General features: G+C 65.9%; 3 protein-coding genes across 3 annotated transcripts; 1 reads left to right on the plus strand and 2 right to left on the minus strand.

The window, feature by feature from the left end:
• Positions 1–213: 213 nt before the first annotated feature.
• CD63 (CD63 molecule) lies at positions 214–3,301 on the minus strand. Its single transcript, XM_062015673.1, has 8 exons — positions 3,212–3,301; positions 2,912–2,986; positions 1,316–1,504; positions 1,161–1,235; positions 978–1,073; positions 753–896; positions 582–665; positions 214–493 (listed from the first exon to the last, which is right to left on the minus strand). The coding sequence occupies exons 2-8, from the start codon at positions 2,975–2,977 to the stop codon at positions 428–430; spliced, it is 720 nt and encodes a 239-aa protein (XP_061871657.1). The 5' UTR covers positions 2,978–2,986; positions 3,212–3,301; the 3' UTR covers positions 214–427.
• Positions 3,302–3,356: 55 nt separating this feature from the next.
• On the minus strand, positions 3,357–6,231 carry INPP1 (inositol polyphosphate-1-phosphatase). The gene is made up of 6 exons (XM_062015672.1): positions 5,912–6,231; positions 5,082–5,293; positions 4,946–5,006; positions 4,669–4,869; positions 4,410–4,584; positions 3,357–4,288 (listed from the first exon to the last, which is right to left on the minus strand). Exons 2-6 carry the CDS (start codon positions 5,283–5,285, stop codon positions 3,796–3,798), a joined length of 1,134 nt encoding a protein of 377 aa, XP_061871656.1. The 5' UTR covers positions 5,286–5,293; positions 5,912–6,231; the 3' UTR covers positions 3,357–3,795.
• Positions 6,232–7,227: 996 nt separating this feature from the next.
• Positions 7,228–15,457, plus strand: GDF11 (growth differentiation factor 11). The gene is made up of 3 exons (XM_062015675.1): positions 7,228–7,681; positions 11,151–11,524; positions 11,961–15,457. Exons 1-3 carry the CDS (start codon positions 7,339–7,341, stop codon positions 12,339–12,341), a joined length of 1,098 nt encoding a protein of 365 aa, XP_061871659.1. The 5' UTR covers positions 7,228–7,338; the 3' UTR covers positions 12,342–15,457.
• The last annotated feature ends 4,939 nt before the right edge of the window (positions 15,458–20,396 follow it).

Consider the following 20,396-nt stretch of genomic DNA (forward strand, 5'->3'; position numbering starts at 1 on the left):
AGCACTGGGGCAGGATGTGGCCACTCAGACCAAGGCCACACATGCTGGCTTCCATTGTTCCCAGTGGAACCAGTCCCTTCCTGGTGGGGGGAGTCCACTCAGAGGATGGGGGCAGCACCCAGGGGCTCCCATAGCAGCCACCAGGTCAATGGAACAGGGGGTCCCACAGTGGTGAGAGACCCCTCCCCTCTGTCCCAGCGACCAACAGCTCTCTGGAAGCTTTCCTTTTTATTTCCAAACCTGGGGATGTCCCCTCGGCCCCCACGGACACGCGGGGAAGGGGCCAGGGGCAGCAATCCCCAGGGAAGTTTGGCACGTGAGGCCCTGCCCCGGAGAAGCTTGCAGAGGGTGAGTGGGAGTAGCTGCCACAGCCCCCCGGGTAGGGGGCAGTGAGAGCTGGGGGGGGCTGTGGTGCTGTGCCGGGGGGCTACATGACCTCGTAGCCGCTGCGGATGCCCTTCATCAGGCAGCAAGCAAAGATGATGCCCAGGATCTGGAACGGGAAAGGGGATGGGGGTGATGCCCTTTCTGCACAGCCCTGTATGTGGGGCAGGGAGGGGGAGCTCAGCCCCACATCCCACCTCGAAGAAGGCGATGCCCAGGGCGACGGCGGCCACGATGAGGATGTTCTTCTTCATCCAGGCTTCGATGCTCTGGAGGCAGCCCTGGGGGAGCAGAGAGGCTCAGGGGGTGGCCAGACAGTGTGGTGAGGCGGGGGGAGGACAGAGCAGGGGGGTGACAGGGGGTTTCACCTTCTCGTAGACAGTTTCGGGGTTGGGGTGGATGTTGCAGGACGTGGTGTTGACACGGCAGCAGGATCGGGGCACTGTGTCGTTTGCCTTGAACCGCTCGATGGTGGACCAGTCCGTGTAGTTGTTGGCTCCGCAGCAAGAAAACTGGTGGGGGGGACCCCAGGGGGTCAAGGAGGCCGAGTTCCAGCCCCTCACCCCCCCTCAGCTCTGCCCCATTATACTCACATCCCTCTGGAGCTCATCCACCGCCTCCGTCACAGCCTGGTCCTCGCCATACTTGCGCATGGCATCCCACAGCCCATCCTCCAGCACCGAGCGGACCTGGGGGGGCCATGGGGGAGGTCAGAGAGGGGCAAAAGGGTCCACAGCCTCTGTGTGGGTCAACGGCCCCTCCCCACATATCCCCACCTTGTCCTTGAAGACGTATCCAGCAATGGCTGCGGCGATCTCCACCAAGAAGATGACACTGAGCAGGACGGCAAACTGCGTGTGGACAGGGCGAGGGTCAGCGTGGGGGGTGTGGGGTGGGGGACTTTGGAGTGGGGGGGTGTCAGGGGCCTCACCGTGGTGACCATGCAGTAACTCTCCTTCCAGGCGCCGCAGCAACCAAAGAAGGAGATGAAGAAGATGATAACCCCCAGCACCAGGATGGCGACGGGGGTGCTGGAGGCGGAGGCATTGCTGACCGCCAGCGCTTTATTGAGGGCCACTTGTGCATAGATGCCGATGGCGATGAGAGCCACGCCGCACACCTGGGGGGAGGGAAGCAGGGTGCAGCTGACACCTCCCCGGACAGGACCCCCCCAGAGCCAGCGGCATGGCCGAGGGGGTCACCTGCAGCTGTGCACCCTCCCCTTTCCAGGGCATGGAAGAGATCTGGGGTTTGGCCTCAAACTGGGGGACTCCCTTCTGGGGGTGATTGGTGGGGGGGGAGCTGCTCTCTGACCCCCGCCCCTCTCCCAGCTGAGCCCCCCCAGCGACGTCCCCGTGGGGGTGGGAGTGGTCCCAGTCCTGCCCCACGCAGGACACTCACCAGCCCGGCTGTGGCGGGGGGGCTGCGCTGGCGGCTGCAGGAACGCTGGGAAGTCCGGCCTTCCGGCCACGGCGAGAGGCCTCGGAGGGGGCCCCGGCGCCAGCCCCCCGCGCGGGGGGGGTCACGGGTGGATTGGAGGTGCGGGGGGGCACACATTGTCCCGGCAGTTATCCGTAACCCCACTCCCACGGTAGCCAGGAGGCTCACAGCCCCCCCTCCCCCCAGCACTGGGGTAGCAGCGGGTCCATCGCATCCCGTTCCCAGCGGCCCCCCCCGGAGTGGGACCCCTCCCCACCTCGTGCTGCCCGCGGAACCCCCCCCGTGCCGCTGGTGCTGTTTGCTCGGTGGGGCAGGTAAACACAGCGCGGCCCGTCCGCCCGCTGCACAAACACTCCAGGTGCAGGGGGCCGGGGGGGCTGGCGCCGGTGTCCCCGTCGTGTCCCCCCCCCCCCCCCCCCGCACTGGCCACCGGCCCGAGCCCCCCCGCCCGGCCCTTCAGGAGTGACTCAGCCCGGCGGGACCGGGGTGGGGACAGAGACGAGTCACTCCCTGCGTGGGGGCCGGGAAGAGGCCCAGGAAAGCACCCTCCCCTTCAACCCCCCCGGACCCCACTGCGGCCGTTGGGTTCTTCGCGCCTCTTGCTTCACCCCGACTTCCCCAAACTCTCGCTGTGCCCCACGCCGGGACCCCGGCAGGGGCAGCCGGGAGCCGCGGGAACACCCGGACACCCGCGGGGTCCCCCCCTGGACCTCGGCCTCGTCCTGCCCAGCCTCGTTACTCCTGGAACCTACTGACGGCAGTGTGTGGCCTCGGGCGTCTTGGCGTGGGCAGCTCCTCCCTCTGCCCCCACCCCCGGCAGCCCCCTCGAGCAGCAGGAGCCCCCTCCCCCCGGCGTCCTCACGACCCCCGGCCGGCCTGCGACGTGCCAGGGGGTGTCCATGTGGCCGTTGCAGAGGGGCACCCGACGTCAGGGGGCAGCTCGGGGCAGAGCTGCTGTCGTGGGGCCGGGGCGGGCCCGGCCTGGGGGGGGGCAAGGCGGCGAGCGGCTCATCTGCCCGGTTCTCCCTTCCCCGGTTTCCCCCCACCGCTCTTCAGCTCCCCCGGTCCCCACCGGCCCCTCACTCACCCAGAAGATGAAGTTGAAGACGAACACCAGGAACTTCACACATTTCATCCCGCCCTCGACCGCCATGGTCCCGTCCTGAGGGAGCCGCCGCTTCAGCACCGGCACCGCGCCCGGTCCCGAGCCCCGCCGCGCCCGTTCCGGCCTCCGCCCCGCTCCCGGTGCCGCTCCCCTCCCCCGCCCGAGTTCCCCCGTCCCCGAGCCCCGGCGTCCTGCGCCTGCTCCCCGCTCGCTCCCGCCGCGCGGTCCCGGTCCCGGCGCCGCCGCTGCCGGTGCCACCGCTCCCCCGCCCCAGGCGCTCACCGGCGCCGCTGCTCCGCCGCCTGCTCGCTGCGCTCCACGATCATGTGATGGGGCCGAGGCGAGTCAACAGGCGGCCCCGGGACCGCCCCGCGTGGGTCCCGCCCCGCGTGTGTCCCGCCCCGCCGCCCGTCCCCGTCCCGGGCAGCACGGACACGCGGGTGCGAGGAGGCTTTAATGGTGCCGGAGCCGCGACCCCGCGACAGAAGGGGACATGGGGGGCGCGTCGGGGAACGGTGGCGACACAGAGCTCCCGACCCGTCCCACACCCCGGGGACCCGCACCCAAGGGCCGTGGCTGTCCCGTGATCTTGGTCCCTGTCACCCCACACTCTGCACCTCGGGGTCTTTGTCACCCCATAGATTTGAACCCTGGTGCCCCAGCCACTCTGCCTCTTGGTCCCTTCCACCCCGTGTCCTGCATCCCAAAGTCCCAGCCACTTCATACCCTGCACCCTGTGGTCCCTGCCACTCTGTGATCCCTCACCCTGAGGTCCTGGCCACCTCGGTCTCAGCCACCCCCTACCCTACAATCCAAGGTCCCTGACACCCCTCACTCTCCACCCCATGGCCCCGGCTGCCGTGGGTTCAGAGCTCCGGCACGGCGGCCAGCGCGGCCAGCACGGTCTCCAGATGCTGGGGGTGTGCATAAGCCACGAGCCCACCTCGGTTTGCCCAACGTTCGGCCCCCACCGCCCCCTCTGCTGGGAGGTTGTAGACCAGCTCGGGGGGGTCCCCGGTGCCACCTGCCCGCCGCATCCGCAGGGCCCCTGCCAGGGCCACCACCCCCCCGCCCAGGGCCCGCAGGATGGCGTGGGGGGCACAGGCGTCCCAGGCAAAGGTGCTGCCCTCGGAGAGGACGTAGGCGTCCGCCAGCCCCAGGATGACGCAGAGCATCTTGTAGCCAGCACCGGCAGCGAAGTGCAGGCGGTCACCACAGACGGGGCCCAGAGCCGCCCGCACCGCGGCCGCCTCAGCCCGGCTCAGCACTACACAGGGCGCAGGATGTGGCAGTGGAGGGCTGAGCGAGCACAGCCGTGTGTCACCGTACACGATGCCCCAGTGGTACCTCCCCTGCCACCTGTGGGAACCAGCACCCTGAGCACAGGATCCCCGGCCGTTGGGTCCCCAGGCTCTCCCTGGTCTCTGGGGGCTGGGATCTGGCCCTGGCCCCACCCCAGTGCTCCCCACAGCGCTGGTACCTGTGGGTCAGGGTGTCCCGGCGGAAGAAGGGCTCATTGATAACGCCTAGCACAGGGCAGCCCACACGCCGGTCGTAGGCCCCGATGAGCACCAGTGCCGAGCACAGCCCCGCCGGGGCGATGCCGTCGATGGGGGTCACATCCTCGCGCCCACTGATGTACTCGTTGGTGGAGTCTGCAGGTGTAGTCAAATCCACTGGGGCTCAGCCATGGTTTGTGTGAAGGGTCCCCAACCCACCCTCTCCCAGCACCTGCTCACCGATGGGGTCTATCCAGATGGCCAGGTCCGTCGGGGGGATGCTGAGCACCACGCCAGCCAGCTCCGTGTCCTCCAGCACCACATCCTGGTGCACCGCGGCTGCCAGCAGCTCGGCAGCTTCCCACTCAGGCTCCAGCACCGAGCGCAGCAGAGCCGCGGTGTCTCCCGGTGTGGCACAGACCCGCACCTCCACTGTCTCCCCTGCTGGCACCACGGCCTCAGCAACAGCCCCACGGCCCCAGGGTGGCCCTGGCTCTGCTGCTCCCCTGGGACTCACCCTGCCCGTTCCTGAACTCGTTGGACTCCTCGCCGTGGATGTGACCCTGCAGTTCAGGGAACTAGGAGACAGAGCTCAGCTGCAGCACAGGAGAACGTGGGGACACCCTTGGGACCCCCTACAGCCCATTCCCTACCTCCTTGCCCAGGTCATGCTTGATGACCTCCTGGATGAGGACGTCTGCCAGCGTCTTGAAGTCCTGCAGGAACCTCCTGTTCCGGTCAGTCCCTGTCTTCTCAGCCACCAGCAGCTGGAAGAGGGGCTCCTCACGCCGGCACAGCCGAGCGATCTGCGCTGCCTTCTCTGAGGCCGCCACCAGCGCCTGCAGCAGCCCCACCATGGCCAGGCCTGGGGGGACGTGGCGCTCAGGGGAGGCCGGTTACCCCCACCAACTCCCAGCGAGGCCCCGGGTCCTGGCCACAAGCTGTAATTGCTGGGTGACGGCAGTGCCCAGGGCTCGGCTACAATTATCCTGCCCAGCTGCCAGAGTCCACAGCCCAGGGGTTGGAACGTGGATATGGGGACGTGGACACGGATGTAGGGATGAGGGGATGTGGGAACATAGATGTGGACTTGGGAACACGGACATGAGAACGTGGACGTGGGGCTGTGCCCAGGCAGTGACACGGCCCCACTGTGGGATCCCCGCATGGGGGACTCTGTCCCGCGTGGAGGAGGAAGTAGCCCGGGCTCGCAGGCGGGAAGGTCCCCGCTGCACCCCGAGAGACGTGGGGGGTGACGAGGTGGCGCATCCTCCGTGCACGGGTCCACTCGGGGACGCCGCTGCCCCGATGCCCTTCCCCGGGGCCGCGCCACATGGGGAGACCCCGGCCCACGGGCCCTTCCTCGGCGGACGCCCCCCCCCCGGGTCCCCCCTCCCCTGTGAGGGCATCCCCCGCCCCGCGCCGCCCCCGAGGGGATCCCGGATTCCCGCGGCAGCCGCGCGCCCGCCCCTGGGGCCGTTACCGGTGCCGGTGCCGCTGACAGCTCCTGCGGGGCGGCCCGTGGGGCGGCGCCGGACGAGACACGTCACGCCGCCGCTTAACCCGCTCGGTCCCGCGGCCCGGCCTGCGGGGAAGCACTGCGGCGTCCGAGGAGCTCGCGCCTTGGGGGGAAAACACCCGACGCCGGGGTCCCGACCGCCACTTTCTGCTTCCGCTTCTCCCCCGCGCGGCTCGTGCAGCCCCGGGGCCGATGACACCGGGGAGCGGTCGACCGGATCGCCGCGCGGAAACCGCAGCACCGGGACCCGGCGTGCTGTTAACGGCGAGCTTACCCCCACGCCCTCCCCGGAACTCGGCCCCTCGCCCCTCGCCCCGCCCCTGGGGCTGCCCGTGCGGCGATGCCGCCCCGTGCCGCAGGGTGGCGCCCTCGCCCCGGCGCTGCTCTCGCGCCGGTTCCACCGGCCCCGGTGTGGACGCGCGCGCGCTCCGGAGCCGCGAGCGGCGCCCCCTGGCGGGATGCGCTTGCGCCACGCTCGCGCAGCGCACTGGGGTAATAGCACCGCTCCTTCCCACCCCCGCCCCGCCCCACCGGGAACCCCTCCGGCCAGGGTATCCCCCACCCAAACCGGCCCCCCGCCACCTCCCGCCATACCGGGAGCGGTGCCGGTGCAGCCCCAGTGCTACGGACGCGGCCGCGCCTCGCTCTTGCCCTCTCCATGGTTCTGATGGGAGCCGTCCCCGGGAGCGAGGCGGGGGGTGGGGTGGTGGGTACGGACGAGGGGATGCGGCCGAGGACTCCTCCGGGGCCGGTTGAGGACACGGACCGGGAAGGGGGCGTAGCGAGGGGGGGAGAAGGATCGGTAGTGGCCGGGGGACGCTGGAGGGGGGTTGCCGTTACCGACATCTCCCGGGAGGGGATGGGGAGCGGAGGAAGGGTCGGAGAGGGGAGGCTGGGCGAACGGGGCGGCCCGGGGGAGGCCCAGGACGAGCATCCCCGGTGCACGGCGGCGGCGCGATGGGACTCAACTCCCGGCAAGTGCGACAGCGAAGGCAAACGCCCGTCCCCTCCGCACTTGCCGGGAGTTGGGTCCCGCTGCGCCGCCCCCGTCACAAGGGGAGGGCTGTCGGACCGAACCGGGCAACGCACGGTGGCGGCGGGGCCGTTCCCGGTGCTCGGGGGGCCGGCGGCGGCTGGTGACAAGCCCCTGCCAGAACCTCTTTTGTGCGCCCGCAGCCAATCAAGGCCGGTGACGACACACTTCTCTTGGGGTATAAAACCCCGGGGCCGCCGCTACCGCCGCTTTTTTCTTCCCCCCCCCCCCCTTCACCCCCCCCCGGTCCCTTCCCCGCCCCCGCCACCGCTACCGCCTTCCCCCCTGTTCCGCGCCCCTTACGCGTTGCGGTGGAAGCGGCCGGGGGTGGGGGGGGGGGGGCGCCCGGTTTCCCGGTATGGCCCCGGTATTGCTGTTGGCGTTGGTGGTGGTGGCGGGGGGGGGTGTGGAAGCGCAGCCCCCCGCCTCCGAGCCCGCCTGCCCCGTGTGTCTCTGGCGGCGGCACAGCAAGGAGCTGCGGCTGGAGAGCATCAAGTCGCAGATCCTGAGCAAGCTGCGGCTGAAGGAAGCGCCGAACATCACCCGGGAGGTGGTGAAGCAGCTCCTGCCCAAGGCCCCGCCGCTCCAGCAGCTCCTCGACCTCCACGACTTCCAGGGGGACTCGCTGCAGCACGATGAGTACCTGGAGGAGGACGAGTACCACGCCACCACCGAGACCGTCATCAGCATGGCCCAGGAAAGTCAGTGCCGCCTTTGTTCCGCCCCGCCGCTGCCGCAAACTTCGCCGGCGGACAGCCCCCCCCCTTCCCGCCCCCCGTTCCCCTCCCGGTTCCCCCTCCATCCCGTTCGAACGCGTCGCCCCTTCCTCCTCCGCGGCTCCCCGGCACTCCCTGGGCTCCCCTCGGCACCCCCCGGGACCCCCTGCTTCCCCGGGCCACCCCGCAGCCCCCGCCTGTCCTCCCGCCGCTCCCTCGGGAGGCTCCGTGCGAGTCCCGGGGGGATGCAACGCGCTCCGCCGGGACGCGGGGCCGGGACAGCCCGGCTGGCAGCGGGCACGGGGCACCGGGACCTGGGAGCCGGGACTGGGAGCCGCTGCTGGCTGCTGGGACCCGGCAGTGGGTGCCAGGAGCTGGCGCGGGCAGCAGCCGGAGCGCTGGTGCTGGTGCTGGGGCTCGGCAGCGGGGCTGTGCTGGGGACACGGGGCAGGCGCTGCCGTGACCTTCTGTCCCCGGGGCCCCGGCCCGCAGCGGGTGCCAGCGCTCGCCTCCTGCCGCGGCACGTGGCAGGGTGACAGCAGGGTGACGGCAGGGCGATGGCAGAGTGACAGCAGGGTGACGGCAGGGCGATGGCAGGGCCATGGCAGGGTGACAGCAGGGTGACAGCACGGTGACGGCAGGGCGAGTTGGGGACAAGCTGCCTGCTGGGCCTGCCCATGGCCAGCGTGGCGAGAGGCTGCTGGGCGTCCCGGCGGGAGAGCAGCGAGGGGACAGGGCGCCAGGCTTGTCTGTCTGTGGCTCCATTTGTCTGTCTGTGGGCAAAGAGGTGGCAAGCAGATGGGGCACCAGGGCGGTTGCACCCTGCACCCCTCCGTGCCTCAGTTTCCCCCGGTGCAAGCACTGTGTTGCACGTTCAGCCCCAGCTCCACCTGCTCCAGTGGCAGGATGAGGTCATGGGACCCTCATGGCACGGGATCCGTGGGACCCCCGAGGTGTGGGGGCTGTGGGACCTCCAGGGAGCAGGGCCGGGGGGGCGGGTGCGAAGGGCAAGCGGAAGGGAGGGAAGTGTGAGGCGCTTTCTCCCGCCCCCCAGCCCCCCGACGAGTTTCCTTCCCAGGCATTAATAGACTCGGGCGGCTTTGAAATTTTATTACCCATAAAATTGACAACACGCTGGGGTTTTCCTCCCTCCACTGCGTTAACGCTCGCTGCCCCCAGCCCCCTTCTCCTGCCCCTTAACAGCTCAGGGGCCCCCAAAATAAATACCAGAGGGCGGCCTTTCCTCCGTCCACCCGGAGCCCGCTCGGCCCCGTGCTGAGGGTCCCGCAGCCCCAGCCCCGCAGCCGGATGCGCCGCGGGCTCAGGTCGGCCCCAGCCTCGGACACTTCGTTATTATTATGATTTTGCCTGTGTCCCGGCCCCCCCCTTAGCAATTGTGAGGGGTTTTATGGTTCCTGAACAGAAGGAGGGAAAGGGCTTTATAGGCAGCAGAGCCATAAAGCTCTCGAGTTCCCCCCGGCTGCCCCCTTCCCGTTAATCTCAAGCCACCACCCTCAGCACCCCCCACCCCCCCGGGTTTTTTTAACAGCAGAAGGAACCTGGGAAGGTTAATGGGTCCTAAACCCATTTAGGGGCTACCCATGACCCCCGCGACCCGCGGGGCAGAGGGAAATTAATGAGGGGTAATGGGGGCCGGGCATGGGCCAGGGCGAGGGGCTGGCGGGGGCCAGGGGGCTGCCTGTGCCACTTATTGCCCCTCCAGGGCTGGAGCTGCTCAAGGTCAGTGGGACAAGGGACACGGTGGAGGCACTGCTGACGCATGGCCCCTCGGGGCAGCGAGGGGTCCCCTGGGTCTCTGGCCCCCCACAACAGTCAAGGGGTTAATGGAGCAGAGGTAGGAGCCCCAAACCTGCCCCCCAGGGGGAACAAAGAGTGGGGGGGGGGTCTGGGGCTGCCCCTCTCTTGGCACGTACTCATTTGTGATCGATGTCCCAGTAACCTTCATCCCTCATTGCCACTGAGTCAGGAGGAGCATCCTGGCACCTACAGCCCCAGCTTGGACCTCCCAGGCCCCCTTTGCCCTTGGTGTCCCCCAGGACACCAGCACAAGCCCCGTGCTGGTGGACAGTCAGTGGTGCTGCTGCTGTTGCCAGCACCCTGGCAAGGGGCTTTGGTGGCAGCTTTAAGGGACCTGCCCTGGCTCCAGTGCTGCTTTGGCATCTCTCACCTGGATACTCTACACAAACCACCTCACTGGAAGACTGTGGAAAACCATCACCCCATCCCCTGAGCCCACCAGAGACTCTGTGCAGTGTGGGAGCAGTGCTGGGGGGGCCCCAGAGCCCTTAAAGGAGGCCACTGGCCCAGGCTGGAACGATGTCCTGCCAGTGATGGGTAGCAAAACCTCTACCAAGGGGCCGTGGGGCACAGCTCACCCTGGTCCAGGAGCCGGGGGTGTCTGGTCAGCGTTGGTTTCGAGGGGCAGGGCAGTGCCGGTGGGGTTTCGCTCCTCAGGCAGGTCTTGGGGGAGTGGGTTTAATCGGGGGTTTGCACACAGCAAATTGCTGGGAGGGGTTTGTGTGGCCCCCCAGCCCCTGTCAGTTTGGTTTATGTGCGGCGCGGCGGGGGGCTGGATGGCATTCCTGGGGCTGCGGCCAGTGTCGTGACCCCCATGTGTTTGGGGAGGCCTCGCGCGCAGCAAATGGCCCCGCGCTGCAGCTGAGTGCTATTAAACCTGACCGGTGCGTGCAGGGGGAGGGTCTGCGCGGGCGGGGGGAAATTCCCAGCTCAATTTGACACAGATGTTTGCTGAGCAGGGAAGGGCCAGCGTGGGGCCGGGGTGCTGCTGCCAGGCTGGGGGAGGGCGGCCAGGGACCCCCCGACTCTGGGAGGCGCTTGGGGGTTGTCACCCGATTGTCCCCAGGGTGGTCACTCGCCCTCTCTGCCATCATCACCCCGGGCAGGACCCCCTGGCTGCTTTGCTGAAGCTGGCAGAGGTGTGGGACTGCCCCAAAAACAAGCCCAGGGCAGGGGGGAGATGAGAGGGGGATGTCCTGAGATGCAGACCTGGCTGGGCCACGGGTGGGGGTCTCGATGTACCCGAGTTGGTGCCACAGACCCTCTGCCCAGCTTCACCATGTCCCTGGAGCCGCGGGACCAGGCGCACTCCCGGCTCTGCCGTGGGGATGGGTTGGGAAGCAGCTGCCTCGGAGCAGGTGCTGTGAGGCCAGAGCCCCCTGTCACACTCAGCCCCCTCTGCTCCGGGGGGCTCGGCCCCGCAGCCCCCGCGGGGATCACAAACCCCTGGTGACACAGGGTCAGGGGGCAGCCGGGGACCTTATTTCGAATGGAGGGGCAATGACCCCTGGGGTGGCCCCTGACCCGACCTTCAACTCCTGACGACCAAGGAGGAGCTCGCCCCGACCCTGCGGCCAGTGGAGGAGGTGGGGAGGGGGGTCCCGGGGCTGCCCCTGACGCCTCCTTCCTCCCACAGCGGACCCCGTGGTGCAGATCGAGGGCAACCCCCATTGCTGCTTCTTCAACTTCAGCCCCAAGATCATGTTCACCAAGGTGGTGAAGGCTCAGCTGTGGGTGTACCTGCGGCCCGTGCAGCACACCTCCACCGTCTACCTGCAGATCCTCCGCCTGAAGCCGGTGACGGAGGAAGGCAGCCGCCACATCCGCATCCGCTCGCTCAAGATCGACCTCAACTCCCGCATCGGGCACTGGCAGAGCATCGACTTCAAGCATGTGCTGCAGAACTGGTTCAAGCAGCCGCAGAACAACTGGGGCATCGAGATCAACGCCTTTGACCCCAACGGCAACGATCTGGCCGTCACCTCCCTGGGACCCGGGGCCGAAGGGCTGGTAGGTGGCTGTCCTGGGGTGGTTCGGGGTCCCTGCGGCCTGGGGAGTTGGTGCTGAGTGGAGCTCATGGGGCATCGTGGTGGCTCCAGTGCTCGGCTAGGCAGGGGGGTTCCCAGCCCTCCCTGGGGAATTGGGGAGTAAGGGGGAGCATCCAGGATGGGCATGAGTGGTGGTGCAGCTCTGTGGGGCTGGTGACAGCTTGTGGGGTTGGTCACAGTTCTATGGGATGAGTTACAGACATATGGAGTTGGTCACAGCTCCATGCAGCTAGTGGCATCCCCATGGGGTTGGTGACACTTCAATGGGGTCCATGGGAACAGTGTCAGCTCTGCAGGGCTGTGCGGGACCTGTGACGGGGTCCCTGTGGGTCGGTGGGGCTGTGAGGAGGTGGAGCAGTGGGTCCATGTGTGGGGCTGACCCTCCCCTCTTCCCCCAGCACCCTTTCATGGAGCTGCGGGTGCTGGAGAACAACAAGCGCTCGCGGCGGAACCTGGGGCTGGACTGTGATGAGCACTCGACTGAGTCGCGCTGCTGCCGCTACCCCCTGACCGTTGACTTCGAGGCCTTCGGCTGGGACTGGATTATTGCTCCCAAGAGATACAAAGCCAACTACTGCTCAGGGCAGTGCGAGTACATGTTCATGCAGAAGTACCCACACACCCACCTGGTGCAGCAGGCCAACCCCCGGGGCTCGGCGGGGCCCTGCTGCACCCCCACCAAGATGTCACCCATCAACATGCTGTACTTCAACGACAAGCAGCAGATCATCTACGGCAAGATCCCAGGCATGGTGGTTGACAGATGCGGATGCTCTTAGAGCCTGGCTGGTGCTGCCCCTCCGTCCCGTGCCCCCTCCACCAACAAACTCCTCTTTTCTTCCACTGGTTTTTGGGTTTTTTTTCCTTTTTTTTTGGTTTCCTTTTCTGTTTTTGTTTCAAATACAAAGAACAAGCGTTGAGAGTCCTTTGGATGCTGGGGGAAGAGAGAGGGAAAAATCCCACGGAGAAACCCTGCACCAAACCCGCGTTTCAACATGCATTGTGCAATAAAGCAACCGGACAGAGAAGGGAAGGGGTGGCTGGCAGCCCCAGCAGCGGCGGCACGGTGTAGCACGGCATGGCACAGCTCTTCACCAGACAGCTCTCCCACCCCAGCGCAGCAGTGACGGGGAGCAGAGGAGGCTGAGCGGACCCCGCATCTCCCTGTGCTTCTGGAGTGGCAGCAGGATGTCCCTGCCCGCCCCACAGCCGAGGTGACATCCACGGGCAGGTGACCCCATTGCCACAGCCCCACTCTGGGCACTCCGCTGCAGCAAGGACGGTGGGATCCAGCAGCGGGACCCCCGGGGCGGGTGTGACGCGAGTGCTGGCGGCTCCGGCCCCGGAGGAAACCGTCTCCCTTCTTTAATTTATTTATTTATTAATAACCCTTCTGGCCGGTGCTTTGCTGCAGGAAGCCCCCACTTGCCCTGGGTCCCTCCTTCACACCACTGGCACTGTCCCGGCACCCGTAACCCAACGGTGGGGAGGGCTCTGGAGGGCCTGCGTCAGCCCAGCACCCCCCAGGGACTGGCAGCCTGCGGCATCCTGGCACGGGCAGCTTGAGGGGGAGAGAGCTGCTGCCCACGCTGCAGGTCCAGCCCTGCCTGGCACTGCCAGCATGATGGCACTGCCCGTGCGGGGTGGCTGGAGAGGCCGTCGGCTCAGGGGGTCTCTTCTGGCAGGAGGGAGGGCGACCCGAGGTCATCTGGAGGCAGCATCAGCCAGAATTGGACGGAGGCTCCAGCGGAGGAGAAATTCCGCTTACGCGGCAGATTCGTCACCCCCTGCCCTTGGCGCTGGACGGTTTCCGCATGGGAACAGGCTCCTGCTTCCTCCAGAGCCACAGCCCAGCGGCTGCAGCGGCTCCCCTCCGCTCGTGCCGTGGCCAGAGTGATGCAACCAGGGCTGCGCCGGGTCCCGTCCCTGGCGCCAGGCGGCTGCTGGCCCTGCACTGCTGGGGGATGGCGGCTCTTCTCAGCCCCTGCGGACCCCAGCCCCAGCACTTATCCCAAGGATGCCGAAGGGCTCCGGCCTCCATCGCTCCCTGTCTGCAGCAGCACCGGGGAATGACCCCGCGGCTGCGGCTGGGACAGCCCAGCACGTCCACACCCCGCGTAGCACTTAGGGACGGCGCCAGGCAGCCGGGGCTGGGAAGGCGCTGGAGGCAGAGCCAGGGGCGCCCGGGTTGTTTAGCACTTGTCCCCGGCTGTGTGGAGGCCAAAGCGCTTACAAGGACGTGGCTGCCCTCGGGCGAGGACATGGCCCTGGTCTGGTTGTGCCAAATCCACCACCCTGCCTGGCGCCGAAGCACTTAGGGCCCCTCGTGCCGGGCTCCCCACATTGCTGGTGTTTCACTGCTGGCCCAGAGGCTGTGGCGATGGCTCCAGTCACGGCAAGAGTCATAGGTGAGGGAGTGGGGAGAGGGATCCCAGGGCAGAGGGGCTCTCCTGGGGTAATGTTCTGCAGCCACCCTCACCCTTCAGGGTTGGGCAGGGGGCACAGCTCAGCTCCAAAATGCCAGCCTGCGGCCACACCACTGCCAACAACCCCACGCTGGCGCCTTTGGGGTTGAGGTCTCCCAGTCCCACGCGGTGCCTGGTGATGCTGATACTTCAGATCCAGTGATGCCAGTGCAAAGGCCCCTCCCTGCAGCCAGCAGCAACCGCCACTGGGGGCCGAGGCACCCCTCTCCCTGCCCTTCAGTGCCTTTTAGGGGGTCACGTCCTCCACAGCGCCGGCTCTCACTGTGGAGCTGGCAGGTCCCGTGCCAGAGGAGGGGGCAGCTGAGCAGAGAGGGGCCTCTGGAGTTACTGCACCCAGGATAATGCCTGTGCATCCCCAGTGCCTGTCTGGTACCAAAGGGGATGGTCCTGGCACAGAAACACATCACTGGTCCTTGTTTCGCTTCCACCCGGCGCTCGGGGACCATGGGCTTGTGCAGTCTTGGCCGCTGCCACTCCTCTGCCTCAGATGCAGCCAGGGACACAGAGCAGCATCGTCTCACCTCTGCCAGCAACAGAGCCGGCCCCACTGCGCCTTGCAAGGTGCTGGGCACGGCACCGGCACCACCAAGTGCACAGCCACGAGCCAAGAAGGAGCCACAAGCCACTCAGAAGGGACGGAAAGGGCATGGAGCTGCCCCGGCCACAGGATCCTGCTCCAGAGTCAGAGATGCTGTGGTGTGGCTGGGATCCACCCGCCCCCCTCGCCCCAACCATTGCCACGGGCTGGAGCCCCATCTGACAGGGATGGGGGTCTCACTGCCTGCTGCCTGGGACATGGCCAACCACCTTGTGCTTGGGGCATGTGCCCCTTCCCCAGGCTCTGGTTGGTGGCAAGGATGGGGGCAACAGCAGAGATTCACAGATGGGGGTGATGAGAGAGGCCGGTGAGAGAGCTACCCCCTGTTTTTTAAGAGCCTCAAACAAGTGAGTGGCTGAGGCAGGAGGGAACCCCCACCCCGGACATCGTCCCTCCAGCCCAGGCAGCTGCTGCGAGGTCCAGCCCGGTGCCGAGGCCACAGCCCAGGGGGGTTCAGCCACCTCTGGCACTGAGAGAGCCACAGAGCCCCCCCAGAACCACAACCCATCGCCCCACGGGCCCCGGGGCAGCTGTTGCAGGCAGGTGGCGCTGAAGAAAAAAGGAAGGGGCCACCCCGGGGCACTGGGACCAGTCAGCCCCAGGCACTGGTCCCACAGCTGCTGCGGTGGGCGGCACTGGGAGCAGTGCCCTGGGCTGACAGGGGGGCCGTGGTCCCGGGGCGCGGGGGGGCGGCAGCCCCGTCACTATGTTATTGTTGTTATTATTATTTACCCGGTGTATTGGTCTGTGCAGAATGTCTTAGGTTAACCCTTCTGTTTGTTTGTTTGTTGCTTTGTTCCTTGTTCTGTGGTTCGGGGGTGTCTGGGAAGGGGCAAGGGGGGGCATCTGCCAGGGCAGGGGCTCAGGACGGGGTGGGGGGAACAACGCAGGGAGTCCGAATCGCATGGTCGGAAGGCCGTGGGTGGTTGGGGGGGGAGGTGAATTGCGTGACCAAACACAGCACTTGATCAAAGCAAAGAACTTAAAGAGAAATAATAAACGAGTATTTTAAGAAAGAAACAACCCGAGAGTTCAGAGCTTTCAGCTCCATCCCACAGCCAGAGCTCCTGGGCACCGCGGATGGGGCTCCCACTGTAGCACCGGGACCTTCGGCTGCGTCCCCCACGACATCGACATCCTATGAGACACTCAGCTTGTGCCACCAGCTCATCCCCAGCACCACCAGCTCATCCCCAGCACCACCAGCTCATCCCGGCACCACCAGCTCATCCTGGCACCACCAGTTCATCTCCAGTACCACCAGCTCATCCTGGCACCACCAGTTCATCTCCAGTGCCACCAGCTCATCCCCAGCACCACCAGCTCATCCCGGCACCACCAGCTCATCCTGGCACCACCAGCTCATCTCCAGTGCCACCAGCTCATCCCCGGCACCACCAGCTCATCCTGGCACCACCAGCTCATCTCCAGTGCCACCAGCTCATCCCCGGCACCACCAGCTCATCCTGGCACCACCAGCTCATCTCCAGTGCCACCAGCTCATCCCCGGCACCACCAGCTCATCCCCAGCACCATCAGCACCATGACACTGGTGGTAAGAGGCAGACGCAGTCTCGGGGATGCCAAACGCTCCCCGTGAAACTGGTGCACTGAGGGACAGAAGGAGAGAGAGACTGAGAAGGGGATGGGGAACCATTTGCACTATGGAAGATTAAAGACCAGCAGAGGATGGGATCACTGGCGCCGCAGAGCTGGGCCACGCTGGAGCCTTGTCTGTGGGCACCAGGATGGCTCTTCCTCACTGCCAGAGATGCCGAAGCACCGCCAGCTCTGCCGCGGTGCTGCAGCATGGGGGGCACAAAACGCCCTGGGGTGGAGGAGGGGATTCTAGCCCCACCAGCCTGGCAGGACGTGGGCACCAGGTCTAGGGAGGCTGCGGCAGTGCCAGGGGATGGAGGAGACCTGTGGAGGATGGGGACTGGTGGGTGCAGAGAGGACCCCCAGCAGAAGAATCCCCTTCCTGGACCAGCACAAGGCTTGAGACGGCCAACGCCTCTGGGTCCATGACCCGCAGCAAAGCTGGACCCGCTCCCTGAGAGGCCCCTGGCCCAGGGCCATGAGGAATCTGCCACAGCAGCCTCCTCACGCCATGGCCTCACCACAGGCTCTGACTCCATCACCCATCTCCACTAGCAGACAGCATTGGCACCGGCAGCGCCGCAGGAGCGAGTGGGTGCCCTCCGTGCAGGGGGATGGGATAGGGTGAGGTGGGGTGGGGTGGGGTGGGATGGGATGGGGTGGGATGGGATGACTCAGCTTCTTGGCCCAAACCCGATGGGGAAGAGCCACAGTAAAGGAAAAGCTCAAGTGTCCCAGTGACTTTGTGTTGTACGAACCACGTTCCGTCTGTAACTTGTGTTGGTCTCCTCGTGCCTGCTGCTCGTCCTGGCTCCTGGTTCCCTCCCTGGATGGGTGTTTTTTTAGACTTTTTGTACAATAAAAAAATCATATAGCCAAAAAGAGAGGAAAAGAGCAAAGGGAAATGTGCTGACATTGGTTGCATTACTGCGCTCTGCTCACTGCCTCCTGCCCCGACCAGCCCCTTGCTGGCACCGGTTCCTGTGGCCGGCTGTGCAGCGTCTGCACCAGCGCGGCACTGGAAGGGGCTCGGAGGGGTGTGGGCAGCCCTGCTGTCACTGGGGTCTTTGCCCCACGGGCCAGTCCCAGGCTGGGCCCTCAGCTTCTCAGCTCTGCCCGCCCTGTCTCTGCGCCCGACCCCGACATCCCCCTCCCACCCCCTCCCCTGGGAGCTGCGGCCTGATCCGCTGACCCTGGCTCGGGAAATGCTTCCTAATGCTTCTCATTTTTCCCACGCTCCCAACGCTGGCCACACACCACAGACAAGCAGATGAGAGGGGCTGAAATCCACCCCGATGCCCGTGCCCAGCTCACAGCTGCTCGTGGCTGAGGACATTTCTGAGTTTATTTCCCAGATGGAGCCAAACTGCAGCCCCCTCCCCTCCAAAACCTCTCCAAACACTCTTGTCCTTGTTTCAGCAGCCAACATTGAGCGAACACTTTGAGAACCGTCCAGGAGGATGCAACAACCCCAAAATCTGTTCAAACCCACTGGAGAAGAATGTCCTGGTCCCAGCAGCAGACGTGGGGTGGCCCGTGCTCACCATCTGAGGGTCATTCACCATCCCAAGCTCCTATTCCACCCCCTGAAAGCCACAGTAAGGCCAAGCAGATGTGGCTGGGTTGAGCACAAGGAGGGGATGAAGGACACAGGATGGGGATGGACACCCTGTCATGGGACCACTTTCTCTGGGCGATTGCAAGAGCCACATCCCCCCTCCCCTGAAGTGGGAGCCCCTTGCCCTCCTGCAGGCCCCTGCTTCCTCCCAGCCCAGCTCCCTGCTGCAAACTTGAGATTTACAAGTGGCCCCAAGTGCCAGAGGAGCTGAGAGCAGAAGCTGCCTTTATGGAGCCTCATTAGGGGCTGCAGGTATGCTGAGAATGTCGCAGCTAATTACACCCATGGGGTGGAGGGGACAGGGTGGGCAGTGGAGGGTCACTGCCCAGGGCCTGGGGGAGCAGGGGGATGTTCTGGCACAAGCGAGGACACGGCTCTGGCGTGTCCCCAGGCCCTGACAGTGGTGTGGACATTGGCTGCTGTCCTGTTCCCCTGCCCCTGCTGTCCCTGAGCTGAGGTCTCCCAAGACATGCTCAGGATCTGCTGCTTCACCAGCAGCACTCCAGCCCCTCCACACTCCTTCCCTGCACCCCTCACTCCTGCTGTGGGTCCCATCTCCTCCACTCACGCACCCCCACCCCGACCTCAGCCAACAGGGCCGTGGGCAGCTCTGGACTGAGAGGCTGTGGTGGAGGACAAGGTGTTGAGTCCCTCCAATGCTGGGTTGAGCTGCTTGCTCTGCCTTCTCCAGACTCAGCTTGCCTGTGGATAAAGCTCCTGGGAGCCCTCAGGACCTGCAGGATGGCACCGACCCAGCAGCCACAGGGTAAAGCACGATGACACACAGAGACCAATGACACCCCACAGCCCAATACGGCCGTGGGGCACAACACACAGCTCCTGTGAGGGTAGCTGGCCATGGCTCTGCCACAGCCCCACTCTAGCCAAACCTCTGCTCTGCCCGCTGTCCCCAGGGCCACCCACCCAGAGGGGCCACTGAACGATCTGAGGTCTGGGGGGGTTTGTTTGTTTGCTTCGGAGGATGATGTCAAGAGTTTAATGAACGCTTGCTTTTGTTCTGGTCACGTCTCCCCCGAGGCCGGGGGGGCTGCACCCCACATCCCTGCTCCCCCCAGCTCTCGAGTGACCTAATTCAGAGTCCTTGGGGCAGAGCTGGCAGGGGGACAAATTAGGACGGGGACATCCGGCCGACCACCCACAGCTGCACCACGACACGCTGCAGCTCCCGAACCTTCCCCTCGGCCGCCTAACAAGCCCGTCCGCATGCAACATTCACAGTAATTAAACCATCAACGGGGAGCTTGGCGCAGCTCCACTGGCCTTGCCAGGCCCCGGGCGAGATGGCAGAGCCAGGGCCATTATCTGGGGGAGCTGGGCCCGGTCCAATCGCATGGTGCCGGCGTGATGCCGCAGCTGTGGCACACGGGACGCGGCGTGGGGCCGTGCCCGGCTCTGGGGATGCAGCTCCCTGGGACCTGGGGGGCTCAGCCCGTCAGTGCTGCTGCTCCATCTCCAGCCTGAGATGAGGATGGGATTTTGATGCCATCCTGAAAATCCCCAAAGCATCCCAGACTCAGGGCTGCAGGTCACTGGCATCCCAATGAGGAGCACAGTCCTTACAGAACCACCTCCTGCCCGGCTGCAGCAGTGCCTGGGCTGCAGGGAAGGACTCCAGGGGACAGAGGCAGTGACCAGCCATCGCTCCTGCTCCTGGACAGATGGGAGCAACCAGCTGAGGAAGGTCAACGCTCAAACTCCACGAGGAGAAAGTGGATGAAACCAGAGAGAGATCTTCAACAGCAGCAGCCTGTGGCCACCTCCTGCGATGGAAACCCCTCCAAGCCCCCTTGGAGCCTGCAGCAGGGCCCAGCCCAGCCTCCAGCTCAGCACAGCCACAACATCCAGGATCCTGCAGCGCAGTGCTGGTGGCACTGAGCTGGGAGGGACCCTGGCCATGCTCCCCGGCCCCAGCACAAGCGCAGGCAGCAGGGGCTCGGTGCCGTCCCTCGCTGGGCTCACCCGCACTTCCAGGCTCCGCTCTTTTGTCTCCTGATTTTTATGAATTCAAACAAAAGACATTTCCAACCCATCCCCGGAAGGTCCAGGGGCAAGAGGCTGGTTGGGAGGTGAGGCCGGTGCGGACGGTGGAGGCCCTGCTGGCACCAAGGCGCGTCCAGCTCCTGCCACGCACCTCAGCCCTTGCCCCGGCGTGCAAAGCCCCCGTTTCTCCCTCTCAGCCCCCCCGGCCTGACCTATCGTCCCACTCGCATTTACAGCCTGAGCGTCGGCTCTGAAAAGTGACTTCATGCTGCATTTGGGCACCGCTCAGCGTTACCAGCTCTCACGCTGCAAGCCCCGGCCCTCCTTTTCTTTCGCTCACTTTCCCACACTTTCCCCCGCTCATTGTGTGCCCGCTGCTTTTTTTCTTCCCCTATTCAGCCCAAATTAGTCACGAGCAGCCCCCAGCTTGGAGAGGAAAAATAAATTAGGTGGTGTTTTAAACTGAGTGTGATTGGAATGATTCTCCCCTCTGCCCAGAAGGGTGAAGGATGCGGCATCCTCTGCAAAACAG

This window comes from Colius striatus, chromosome 26 (genome assembly GCF_028858725.1).
Source record: "Colius striatus isolate bColStr4 chromosome 26, bColStr4.1.hap1, whole genome shotgun sequence".
NCBI lineage: Eukaryota > Metazoa > Chordata > Aves > Coliiformes > Coliidae > Colius > Colius striatus.